General features: G+C 38.0%; 1 protein-coding gene across 1 annotated transcript in view; it reads right to left on the bottom strand.

Annotated features, from left to right (window-relative positions):
* Nucleotides 1–6,652: 6,652 nt before the first annotated feature.
* The window catches only part of mettl15 (methyltransferase 15, mitochondrial 12S rRNA N4-cytidine), a 45,279-nt gene continuing 38,095 nt past the window's right edge, over nt 6,653–13,836 (bottom strand). The window contains exon 6 of the mRNA XM_088370823.1: nt 6,653–8,877. Coding sequence (XP_088226949.1) covers nt 8,447–8,877 — 431 coding nt within the window. The 3' untranslated portion in view covers nt 6,653–8,446. The remainder of the gene's footprint in view (nt 8,878–13,836) is intronic.

Here is a 13,836-nt window from a genome sequence, read left to right as displayed (position 1 = left end):
GTAGTGATGGGCTGAAGAGTTTAAAGTTGAAATGGTGTCAATAATCCTAATTCTTAATTTGGGGGTTTATTTCGAAATTTTGGAGAAAAAATATTTTATTTAAAATACTAGAAAATAATACAATTAAGTTAAATATTACGCTGTAAAACATTACAGTACTTTACTGGAGCCAGTAAAATACTAAAATTTGACATTGTACATACTATAAGACTTCATTGTGTGCTAAACAAAAATATTGACTATATGGTTCATATTGACAAGCTTTGAATGTGTGTTTTTAAATTCAGTTTACGCTCAATTCTCTCCACTGAAAAGCAATAAGCAAGTTAGCAGTGAGCAATTTGTGTGTTCTAAATAAATAATCAGTCCAGTATATCCAAAATGAATCCACTTTAAAAGCTCATTATTAGGCACTAAATAAAATACAAATATGGCAAATTAAATGGTAGTAGGAGAGGATACAAAATGATTACTGGCCAAACAACAGGATACAAAATAAAAAATTAAAATGTATAGTCGCCTTCAGATATTACCAACAGTTGCTGGCAACCAATTTTGAGCTTGTTTGCACTTGTTTTCAAGATGGCAGAGTATAAAAATTAATTGATAAATTATGAATTGGAAAGAGAGAGAGGCATTGAATGCTCCTGTAAAATGGTGTGAAGCAATGATAAAATGAAATTTAAAGACTCTACCTGATAGAACAGCAACTTTCATTTTAGCTTGGAAATGGCAACCGAATTAAGTTTGTCTGTGTGCTTAGCACGCATGCGTGTGATGGGGAAGTTGCGCATGTGTGTGGGTGTGTTTAAAAAACATCAAATTCAGTCATTTGAATTGATCAGTTATGCAAATTGTGTCGTGAATGAGTTATGCTGGCGTGTCAGTGTGCAGCATTATAGAGGTACTGACAGGGGTGCTCAGTCTATAATTTGAACTGCGGGGTGACAGTTAACTGCAGGTTCATGTCACTCTCAACAATGATGCTTGAGCATGAACTGAAAGAACGACTGCTGTGAATATTGTAGCTTTGCACCCAAACAGGTAATTTTGGCTACAGTGGACTAATGGCAGCAAGTGGGGAGGCGATTGATAGTTGAGTTTTTTTATATACACTACATTTACTTGAGAGGTGGTTATATTATTGTGCTGCTCCTACCCAATATATCGCCTCATTGGTGTTGATTACAGACAATGGCTAGTATCAAGCTCATACTTCATTTCAAGGTACTTTTTCGTCATTTCAACATCATTTTGTTTCCCCTGTAAATTTTATGTTTCCCATAAAGCAGGGGTGTCAAACATATTTTTGTGGTGGGCTGCATCGTAGTCATGGTTTCCTTCGAAGGGGCATTGAAATTGCCAACCCAAATGAATGTCTGAATGTCTCCAATTATATATTGTGTACGGTACTCAACAAACTAGTGAATGACAAGATGAATAACTAGTTTTCAAAACAGAGACTAAGAAAAACTGTTAACATATTTTAAAAATATGAATGGTAATAAAAATTGCTAGCAATAGAGCTATTTTCAAAAAGTGAAAACAAGTAGTAATTTTAATATTGACATATGAATTCGATGCACAATTTGTCTTCGCGGGCCACATAAAATGATGTGGCGGGCCGTATCTGGCCCCCGGGCCTTGAGTTTGACACATGTGCCATAAAGGGTGTTCACAAGAAAAAAAAAAGTAAAATAAATTAAAAAAATACATATATATATATATATACACCACACAATTAGAGTGAACAACAATAATAAAGATGAGTATTTAAAATTTTGCAGGTTAATTACTTCTTGCTAATCTTTTGCTTCCTGATATAATGTGCTTTGAGAAAGGAGTGGGTGAAGGCCAACAGGCTCATGCGGCTCCGCATTGAACCTCCAGAGACTCCACCCTCACAGACGCGCACAACTGAGTAATCAATCGAAATGATTTCATGGTATCACGTACGAAACCTTATTCCACTTGAGATTTTCTTAGTCGGACTAATTAAGTGATAGCAAATGTGTGCCTTAATTTTTGGCAACTAATACCACCACTGTAGATATTTGTGGGAATTCCTCTTGGTGTGATAGTTGGCTTTGCTAGTATTTGTTATGTGAGCAGACACAAAAAAGCCCGTGCCTAAATGCATAATGGCTGTTTTACAAGGCATGTGAGCCAATGTTATGTCTTCTCCATCTTAAGACTCCCTTGGAAGAGAGCTGACATCAGGTCAGGTCACGTACAACATCTGACACAGCAAGAGGCTCTCCAACAGACAAAGACCCAGCCAACGGCTTAATCTCCAGGATACAATAAACACTGAACACTTTTTGGCAGCTGATGTGTGGTTGTTTTCATCATAGGAATTAATAAAGTGAATGTTTAAATCTCTGAACATGAGTGAATAAGTTGAGGTTGTGAATGCAGCTTTAGGCAATTACCAAAAGGATGGTCTTCTTTTTAATGTTTGAATGGACTTCAAAGGAGACCTCAATCACACAATTATTCCAAAAGATTTGACCTTTTTGATTTTTTTCCCCTTGAGAACAACTGCAGCAGACAGAAGCAGAATATGGGAACGAAGTGAAGATGTTAATGGAAAGAGCCTTTCTGTGTCAGCCTGTTCTCTAACACTGTGAAATTCATACATTCTTCAGGTTGTCAAGAGGAAGCCACAGTCTCTTCTCTTCTCCTCACACAGAAAGTTAATGGTCACAGTACCTGACTCACTTCTCTTTGTCAAAAACGACAAAATAACAAAAATCTGCAGTCAGGTGTGAATGAATATTCGTTTTCGAGGGTGAAAGATTTATTGTTTCATGCTTTAGGCTACAGCATATTCTTGTTTTTTTTTCCACCCTGACATATTGAAGTATTTGTTCATCTTGTACAATTTGCCTCACCATTTTTTTTTTTTTTTTTTACTCTGGATAGTAACTAAGAGCCTGAGGACAGGTTCTATATAAAATGTATAGATGGATTTATTTTGGCGGTTGCCCATGCAGAGATATTTCAAATAGATGGCAAGCAGTACTCTTCCAGTGGCTGGAAAATAATCTATGCTCATGTTAGTATCGCGTAATTCCACCTTTGTGATGAAAATAGGTACGCACATGCCCCACAATGCCATGCATTCGACCATTTGGTAGGCTGTGACACCTTTTGCTGGTACAGTTTTAAGTGTAAATAAATTTACATGACTATAAGTTTTTAGTGGACTTTAACAATCTGTAGTGATGGAGAAGCACACAAAGATTTAAGACATGCAGGCGAGTGTGCTGTATATTGCGTTTGACCGGAGATTTGGAACCTTGTAAACTTCCAACAGCAAGATTGGATTGCTGACTCAAAATTAAGCACTGCCCAGTGTGACTTATATTGATCTTGTCAATTATTATATACAGTATATATAAAAGTCTGTGCGCAATAGTCCTACAACACTTTTAGTGTTACTCCTATGTAAAAGGCAAATGAACTTCACATGTAAATTCAAGACGATCAATTGACAAGTTGTTCTTGAATGCAAAGCTGGAATGTAAAACAATTGATTAAACAACTACAGACCATTAACTAAATGTTATCATACAGTGAACAGCAGATTTGCTAATCAAAATTAGCACAGATGTTACATTACGGTACATTATAAACCTTCCAACAAAATGCAGGGAAGCAGTCCAAGGTGATTTACTTCTTCTAGGATAACTATTAAAAAGACATGGGAAACATGACGCTTGCTTTTATCTGAATCTCTCTTCCGAATGCTATAGCCCCTATTAAATATGAATATTTTTCACTGCTGGCAAAGGTAGCAAAATGCACGTTCATGACAGAGATCGTCAGGGTTCGTCAAGGTCGCAAATGTTCAAAAAACATTCGCCAAATGTTCGCCAATATTTTTTGTGATTTTTCTCGTCGCAAGGGAATTTTAAAAACAGCTTAACAAGGGCGATGTTCTTGGTTTGCAACCATAGCAACAGCTTAGCTCCCGGTGAGATGGAGGCCAGGCTCTTTGTAGGCGTCAAAGCTCTGGTTTGTAAAGATTTTTGGGAGCCTAAACAAACCTCTTCTACCCTTTACCCCCGACTATTACAGCCAATGACACGCGTACAAGAAATTTTGAATGGCACTTTGCTAGTGGGCTGAGCCTTTCAATATGTCCGATAACAATACCTTGTGGGAGATGCAGAAAAGGTTGAACCGGTTCATACGCTCACCTGCTAGAAGCATAAGTCCTATAAAGCTGTCACACTCATTAGAACCGACTTATATCAAACATTTTGATTTTACATTGATGATAATGCTCAGTTTAGAGCAGCGGTCTTCATTACTGATCCTCGGGGTCCGGTGTCCTGCATGATTTATGCCTCCATGCTGCATTGCACCTGATTCAAATGATCAGATCCTGATCATTTGAATCAGATGTGTTTGTATTCTATATTTCCAATGTGGGACTAATAAAGGAATACCTTAACATCTATACAAGTTGCCCATGTTTATTTTGAAGACATGTCATAATGTTCATTCTGTTTCTATGAAGTACCGTATTTTCCGGACTATAAGGCGCACCTTCAATGAATGGCCCATTTTAAAACTTTGACCTTATATAAGCTATAAGGACTATAAGGCGCACCATGAATGCATCATGTCAGATTTTTAATCCAAATCATTCTTCATTTTATCTTTTTTATTTCAACTTCAGAAACAACAAATTACTTTATAATCACAAAAAAAATATCCATAGTCTTTTTTTATTCATGATTCATAGCCCCATTCATTGATTTCATGACACAATGCTTCAGGCCAGTTTAAATTTCAGAATTTGGTCCATATATAAGGCGCACCAGACTATAAGGCGCACTGTCGGCTTTTGAGAAAATTTTAGGTTTTTAGGTGCTCCTTATAGTCCGGAAAATACGGTACATAAAGCACCAAACATAACCCAGAACAGGACAAGTTGCTTGGGCCGGCCAGACGGACGGATGGATGGATGGATAGATAGCATTAATTGCCAACCTAATATCTTGTATTCTCTTGCCATCAAACTAAGTAATCCACCATACCAATGCTGTGCGTCAGATGTGTGCAAATAAAGGCAATGAAGCCTAGCAGAGGACAAACGCATGCTTATGTATAACTACCTACGTTGAGTAGAGAGTGGAGACATTCACCCTGTGTTGACTTAGCAGCAGATGAGGTGATGCTCAGCCTGTCTGATTGCAACTTCAGAAAAGCAATTTGATAACGGCAGCTATTAGTTACATACCTAGTCGTCAATTTATGGATCAATCCAAGTTTGCAATATTTTCATTGTCCTGCAGTGTTTTTATTATCATTTCACGTTAACAGTTTCCATGGCGATTCAGAAATTGCAGTCTTTCATAAAAGGTCTTTTCTTATGCTCACCTCTTGCATTGAGTCACAAATGCTTTCAGTTTTCAACCTATCCTTCAACCTAACTTCAACAAATCTATCCTTAATTTCTTTTAATACATTTTAATAATTGATCGTTTTCTGGATGTGAATTGAAATATGCTACATGCTTATCCATACTGACAGAAAACCTGGCACCATGCACAATTGTTGCTTGCTTGACAGAATTACCCTCCCCCCACAAAATAAAGGTAATGAATATATATGTACGCAAGTGATATACACATTCCTTACATTAAGAGGTGTTCTATGTAAGATGGAGTTGGCATGTGGGAAAGATGTGCAGGCATGGACCTAAATGTTCACTTGCTGAGTGCTTCTGTTTCGGAGTCATTCATGTGAGCAGGTTATTTCCTCACATTGTTAGGTTGGTGAACAGCCACTGACTGTGATTTGCACCAAAAAGGGCCCAACAACAACTTGTAAAACCCAGTCCACCTAAGGCCACGCATTGGCTGCTGAAAGTATTTAACGGAAAATAAATACAAATTTCCCTAAATTGTGATTAAAGGAGACTTAGACAGCGCTTTTGCTCAAAGCGTTTTAAAAAGCCAGATATTAATTTATTTGAAAATGTATTAAGAACATGGATCACTGGCATTTTGTTTTTTTGTTGTTCCAAATGGCTTACCTGAAGTCGAATCTCACATTGCATTGTGGAGAATCTGTCGGTTTTTGCATGTGTTGGTGTTGCAAAATAGTGATAAATAGTCCCCACGGCAAACGCTGGATGGGTTAGCTTGCATGCTTCTTTTTCTTGGGAGCTAAATACCGAGACCAAAGATAAAGCGCCTCCGTTTAGGGTAGTTGGCATAAGGAGTGCCCCATATGTGAACTTCAGCGGAAAGGTAAGGTAAATAAATTCTTACATATTTAAATTTAGTATGCAATGACCAATAAACAATTCAGCATTAACAAACCCTCTTGGAACGCATCGTGTTTGCCTATCTTGATGACTTTAAATTAATTGATATTAAATAAAAAATTAATTAAACAGTCAAAATAGTATAAATTTTTGCTCAGTAGGTGTGAATGTGAGTCTGAATGTCCCCTGTGGTCGAATGGAGACCAATCCTGAATCTCGTCTGCCTTTTGTTTATATAGTAAACTGGGTGTCAAAGACAATGGTCGAATGGATAATTTTTCTGTTTGGTGAATTTACAAGGTCTATAATCTCAGGAGCAAATGTGAGCAGCTCTTTTAATTTAACACACTCTAGGACAGAGGCAGGTGATAAAAGATCTTTTTTATTCTTTATTAAAGAGGTTATTGACATTTGTGTTTTATGAACGATAGAAATTCATCAACCAATGAACTTTATCGGTCATATATAGTCATATGAAAACAAGACATCCGAAAATAAAGTTCAGTAACTCTAGTTTGTGCTTAAAAAACACATGAAAAGAAAATCAATGTTTAAGGCTTAAGCTTATATTTCATTCGAGAAAATTGGGGAGTCAGACATTTCCTTGGAAAAGTGCATTGGCAGCACAAAATCCAATTGATGTAGTGACTTCCATACTTGCTGGCGACCGGTCCAGGGTGTACACACCCTCTCAAAGTCAGCTGGGATAGGCTCGAGCTCAGAAGCTCGCTCCTTCCATACAGCCCTTCCATTGGCCTGATGTTCTTATTTTATTGAAGAAATACCTGATCAAACTGCCCCGTGATACAAGTGTTTTTGTTTCATCATCAAGGTTTAATAATTGTTGATGTACTGTATAGCATCCAGTTAGAATGCAAAATAATAGTAATAATAATAATAATTATAATAATAATAATAAGTAACTAAATAAATAACTACCATCATAGCACAAAGTAGTTTCTCCTAACCAAGGAAGGGTAAGAACTGAACAATAAATTTATTTTTGAAGCTGTCATGCTGTGTGTTACTGTGCTAATGTCTCATTAAACCAACAGGTTCAAATGTACTGGAAATGGGGGGGGGGGGGGGGGGGTGTTTCAAATGTACTGGAAATGGGGGGGGGGGGGGTTCATAACACAAGCATAAAAAGTGGGGTTTTTTTTGGTTAAATTGTCAGATTAAATAATACATTTTACCCACTTTTCAAATGTGGAGTTAATATAAAAATGTCTTCTATTTGTGTCCGATATTGAGGGATTCTCTCTGGTAGCATTTTAAAACATGAGTAACCTAAACATGGAATTATAAAATCTTCACACATCAGTTATTAGATACTTCATAACATTGTAAAACCTACATTAGCTGATGAGACTAGATAGTGTCTAATCAAATTGATTATCAGATACCTTGTTAACATAGTATCTTAAAGACCAAAATAACTGGTATACAGTACGTGGTTAAATTAGACTTTTAGCTTTGCTGCAATGATTCAGAAAGTGTGGTGTACCAGTACCACGAATCACTAAATGAAATGTTCAAACTTTATTACAGCAGCTTCAACTTTGAATCCAGTACAGAACATTTGTCCAGCACAGTTCAGTTGTACAGTATTTAACTTTTATATACTGTATTTTCCGGACTATAAGGCGCACCTATAAACCTAAAATGTTCTCAAAAGCCGACAGTGCGCCTTATATATGGACCAAATTCCTAAATTTAAACTGGCCCGAAGCATTGTGTCATGAAATCAATCATAAGTGGCCCGCTGAAAACTATGAATCATGAATCAAAAAGACTATGGATCATTATTTTGTGATTATAAAGTAATTTGTTGCGTCTGAAGTTGAAATAAAAAAGATAAAATGGAGAATGATTTGATTTGGATTAAAAATCTGACATGCATTAATGGTGCGCCTTATAGTCCGATGCGCCTTATATAAGGACAAAGTTTTAAAATGGGCCATTCATTGAAGGTGCACCTTATAGTCCGGCGCGCCTTATAGTCCAGAAAATATGGTATATTTTTATTAAATCTTTTTAGAACTGTTTGTTTGAACTAACTTTTATTTTTAAATATGATTGAAAATACGAGGCATTCTATAGAGCGAAACCTGCACATTAAATTGTAAAAACAAAGACACAAAAATAAAAATAACACAACTAACACCTGAGCGCTACCCTAAGTTTTGCAGAGCGTGCTCGGGCGTTTTCTTTTACGTCATCCTTGCTTGGTGTGATCACCTTTTTTAACAAAGGACGCCAATAAGCACTTGCTATATCTTTTTTGGTCTCCACCAATTTGTCCTTTCCTGTACCTTTCTTTGCCAGGCCAAAGTGATCCTGTTCTAAATGAGACAAATCATCACCCTGAAGGCAGCGCTTGACCAGTCGGTCTTCTAGAGAGTGAAATGTGATGATGCAGAGACGTCCTCCAGATTTCAGTGCTGTCTGGGCAGCGCGTAGACCAGCATGAAGTTGGTTCAATTCATCATTCACAAAAATGCGCAGAGCCTGAAATGTCTTTGTGGCTACATGTGCAGGTCGGTGGAGTCTGTCCTTCCGAGCATAGATAGCAGCTGCAGGAAAAGATTCTAGAGGCAGACACAAAGAATATTATAATGTCTACAATATTATGGTATTTGTGGTGGTTGTCATATAATTACTATGGAATACAAAAACAATAAAGACATTCCTATTGTTGTTGAAGTAAAGGGTGGGAGCACTGGCAGCTAAGCCTCAGCCTTTCCCAAGGTTTGTTACTTTGTTCGGGTGATGGGCGTGAGGGGGAAAGTGAATTTTCAGGAGGTCAGAAAGTTAAGAATAAGTTATGGAGGGTAGGTGAGAGAGAGGAGTTTGTATTGAATACAGTGTTGGATAGGAAGCCAGTGAAGCTGTTGGCGGATGGGAATGATGTGTTCTCTGGATTTGTGGCCGAGGAGGTGGGTAGCAGAGATCTGGACATATTCGCATTTTGGGAGATTAGTGGAGGAAAGTCCAAAGAGGAGGCTATTGCAGTAGTCAAGTCTGGAGGTGGTGAAGGCTGTGGTCTGCGAGAGGGAGGGATGGTGATGTTGCGGAGAAAGAAAAGGAATGTTTCAGTGATATGGTTGATATGGGATTGGGATGACAGGGTGGATGGAGTCCACCAAGGTTGACATGGGAGGTGATACTGTGACCATAGATGAGGAGGGTAAAATATAGAAGGACGGAGAAATCTGGGACAGACTAGTTGTGTTTTATCGCTGGTCAATTTTAGACCAATTTTTGCCATCCGGGTTTTGATGTCAGAGATGGAGTTAGTTTTTGGTGGAGATGTTGACAGGGCCGATGCATTCGGTGGAAATGTACAGTTGTGTATTGTTGGCGTAGAACGAGTTCAAGGTGGCAAATGATTTGACTGAAAGGGAGCATATAGATTGTGAACGAGAGGGGGGTGAGCACCATACCTTGGGGAACTCCATGGCTAACTGGGAAAGTGTAGGATTTGGAGTTGCTGACGGAGACAGAGTGATGAGCTAGGAGTTGAAGTGCTATGCTATAGATCAGCGGTTCTTAACCTGGATTCGAACGAACCCAAGGGGTTCCGTGAGTTGGCTTCAGGGGTTCGGCAGAGCTGGTATGCTATTCCCCCCCTGCAGTAGCCAGCCTGGACCCCAAATCCTTTACTGCACATTTAAACTGGTTGGACAAACGCCTACTATATACATTATAGTACACTTAGTATCGTATGAACTGCTGATCCTGCATTCCACGACCTGGGACGAGCACCATACGTATTGTCGGTTCAAATAGTAGCAGGACTCTGCCATTAGTTAGCCTCAAATACAATTTGTTGAGGAGTGCGGTACCGCTGCAGTAGGACTTCACATTCTGCCTCCACCTATTCCTGTCTGCCAATCCAGAGACAAAAGACTGTATGGGACAGCAGTACATTTGATGCATTGAAGACCCTCATGGGGTCAACTCAGTTAAATAAAGAACTGGCTTGGGCAAATGACACATGTACAGTGCTAATATATTCATATCATGTCAACAACTGATGGCAACAGAAATGAGATTATTGAATATGTACAGGCCAACGTATGCATAGACGTGAGAGAAGAGCAGCAGGACAGAGATGTAAGTCCATTTGGGCCAACAGAGCCTGAATGCATAGCAGATGGACATGGTGTTGACTGGCGAATGTGTCACTAAAATACTTAAAGTCAGTGGAGCCAAATGTTTATAATTCATAAAGGGCATGTTCATATTTCAAATGTTTTTGTTGTCTGGCTGTTGCACTCAGCTGTCAGCGCTTGTAACCCGCCTTTTCAATACTTTGGGAAAATGTTACCTTGCAGTTAATTTATGGGTATAGCCCATAGCAAATGCTAATGGCTGCGACACCCTCAGTGTTCACAGCAGACTTTGAAAAATAAAAGGCATGCAATGTGACGCTGCATTTAATGTTGACAACCAAGTGTTTGTGAATGCCGCTTTGCTATCACTATGTTATCATAAAAGCATCTTGACTACTCTCAAAATCTGAGTTTGAAAATAGTAACACTACTGAGAAATGTACTTAAACTTGTAGTTTGGATACTGGCTGACAGTGTTCCTGCGTTTTGGCTTGAGGGACTCACGCGCATGAGATGCGTTCCAAGATTAAAAAATATATGAATAATAAACAATGGAATGCTAAAAGAAAACCAGCTTTAAAATTAACTTAAATTCCAATTTTAAATAATAATAATAATATGTTCAGTGTTCTAGCAATCAGCAGGTGGAAGATAACTTCATAATTTAGTATTTTGTTGGGATAAGTGAGGCAAAATGATTTATGGCTGGGTATTTAGGGATTATTAAAAGGGGGTGGGATTAAATAAGATACCGTATTTTCCGGACTATAAGTCGCTCCGGAGTATAAATCGCACCAGCCATAAAATGCCCCAAAAAGTGAAAAAAAACATATATGAGTCGCTCTGGAGTATAAATCGCATTTTGGGGGCAATTTATTCGACAAAATCCCACACCAAAAACAGTCATGAACGAGCAACAACAGGCTAAACGATAGCAACAACAGGCTAAACGATAGGTATGCTAACGTGACAAACACAAAGAGCTGAGAACGGGCCTGACGTAACATATAGAGTGATTAAGGACAACTATTACATGAATAACATGTTTATAAAACCATCGGTGTCACTCAAATTCATTAAATAGCAACAACAGGCTAAACGATAGGTATGCTAACATGACAAACACAAACAAAGAGCTGAGAACAGGCCTGACGTAACATATAGAGTGATTAAGGACAACTATTACATGAATAACATGTTTATAAAACCATCGGTGTCACTCGAATTCATTAAATAGCAACAACAGGCTAAACGATAGGTATGCTAACGTGACAAACACAAACAAAGAGCTGAGAACGGGCCTGACATTACATATAGAGTGATTAAGGACAACTATTTCATGAATAACATGTTTATAAAACCATCAGTGTCACTCCAATTCATTAAATCCATCGATCGTTCTTTGTCAACAATGGGTGCGCGCGGCTGAGGGCGCTTGCACTTCAAAATATTCCACAGGCTCATATAACGATAGATAAACTATGTTTCAAATAACTATAATATAAGCCAATAATATTATCAAACCATCCGTGCACTTTAAATCCATTAAATCCATCGATCAAATTCCTCGTCCTTTGTCAACATCACCGCGCGTGTGCCATGACGTCAGCCTCGTCTTTATTCCACAGATCTAGTATATAACTATATTGTAGCGTTAACAAAGTACAAGGATAGACGTGGGTTTGGTAAACGGCTCTTTATTAAACAAAACAAACTTCTAAGCGTGTGGCGGCGTGGACTTCCAGACACGAGAGCTCCATGGCATAGGACCGGGCGTGCGTAATGGCCATGTCCGAGCCCCATGCACCGTTCGCGGACAGCCACTCGGCCGAGCGCCGGCCCCCGACTCAGTAGAGTAGGACCGGGCGTGTGTAAAAGCCATAATAGTTTTTCAAACCTTCTATGTCACTCCAAATCCTTAATTCCTTCAAACTCTTTGTCCTCCGTGTCACTTAGAAATGATCACCGCTAATGATGCCGGTGTTGTCCTTACGTGGATACGTTTGTCCATTATGTAAACAACCGCCGCGCCGCGCCGTGCTACTGACGTCACTTGAAATAGTAATCCATTGGTACATCACGGTTCTCCAAACTTTCTTTCTGCTGCTCGATTACTGTTTTCAGCTGCATATTTTACAACTTGAAGTTTGTAACCTGCAAAATATGAGTTTCTTTTTGGTGCCATTTTTCTTAAGCCCACCCAGTTGATGAGTCACGGCCAACGGTGAAATTTAGAGCGCCCTCATCCAGTTTCGTCTGAAAATAAAAAAAAATTTCAGATGTAGTTTTTTGTTTTGTTTATTTGGTTGTTTTATCAAAGTCAAAGTCTGCTTTGTCGTCGATTTTTTTTCATGTACTAAGACACACAAAGAGATTGAAATTACGTTCCCACTATCCCTCGGTGAGATAGTACACATATGCATACAAGCAACACAAAAAACCCAAGAAGGCACAAACAATGAATAAATAAGAGTGTTGAATAAATGATAGATAAACAAATAATAATAAATAATAATAATAAATATAAGAGGAGCAAAAATGGAGCAAGTGTACATGCAGCAGACAGTGGACTTGGATATGGTGCGTTAAAGTGTTAATTGCTTTATTTGATGTTTTCTCTATTTTTTATGTTTTGAATATGTTCAAGATAAAGATATAAAAGCATGTGAAGTGTTCAACTATACTAAAAATAACATGGGAAGTGGTCAACTAGTAAGTGATGTCTTAATGATCAAGTAAAAATTTGTGAAAAAAAACATATATAAGTCGCTCCTGAGTATAAGTCGCCCCCCCACCCAAACTATGAAAAAAACCGCGACTTATAGTCCGGAAATTACGGTACTTCTTCCCACTCCTTTTCAGGCATGTGAATATAATTTATGGTTTCTTTTTTTGGTTATATCTTGATTGCTACTTTTTTAATTTATGTGTATGTGTATGTATGTATGTAGTATGTATATATATATATATGTGTATATGTGTATATATGTATGTATGTGTGTATGTATGTATGTATGTATGTATGTATGTATGTATGTATGTATGTATGTATGTATGTATGTATGTATGTATGTAGGTGTATGTATACAAGCATATATTTTGTCTTTTCAATTTTGTCTTTTCATTTGTGTGCAGTACTCTTATTTTTTTTCTCACGTTTGAAATAAACGAAACGAAATAATAATAATAACAATAATGCATCAGATTTGTATGGCTCCTTACTGTAACACAACACAATAAAACAAAGCGTAAAAAAAATGTAACAAAGCGATTACAATGGATACATTATTCATACACTCACACATTCATACTCCAGTGATGGTAAACTACGTACCGTAATTTTCAGACTATAAGTCGCGTTTTTTTTCATAATTTGGGTGAGGGGGCGACTTATACTCAGGAGCGACTTATATGTGAATTTTTTTCGCAAAT

This window comes from Syngnathus floridae, chromosome 3 (genome assembly GCF_059516105.1).
Source record: "Syngnathus floridae isolate MCC-2025c chromosome 3, RoL_Sflo_1.0, whole genome shotgun sequence".
Taxonomy (NCBI): domain Eukaryota; kingdom Metazoa; phylum Chordata; class Actinopteri; order Syngnathiformes; family Syngnathidae; genus Syngnathus; species Syngnathus floridae.
This window is presented reverse-complemented; position numbering and strand designations above follow the sequence as displayed.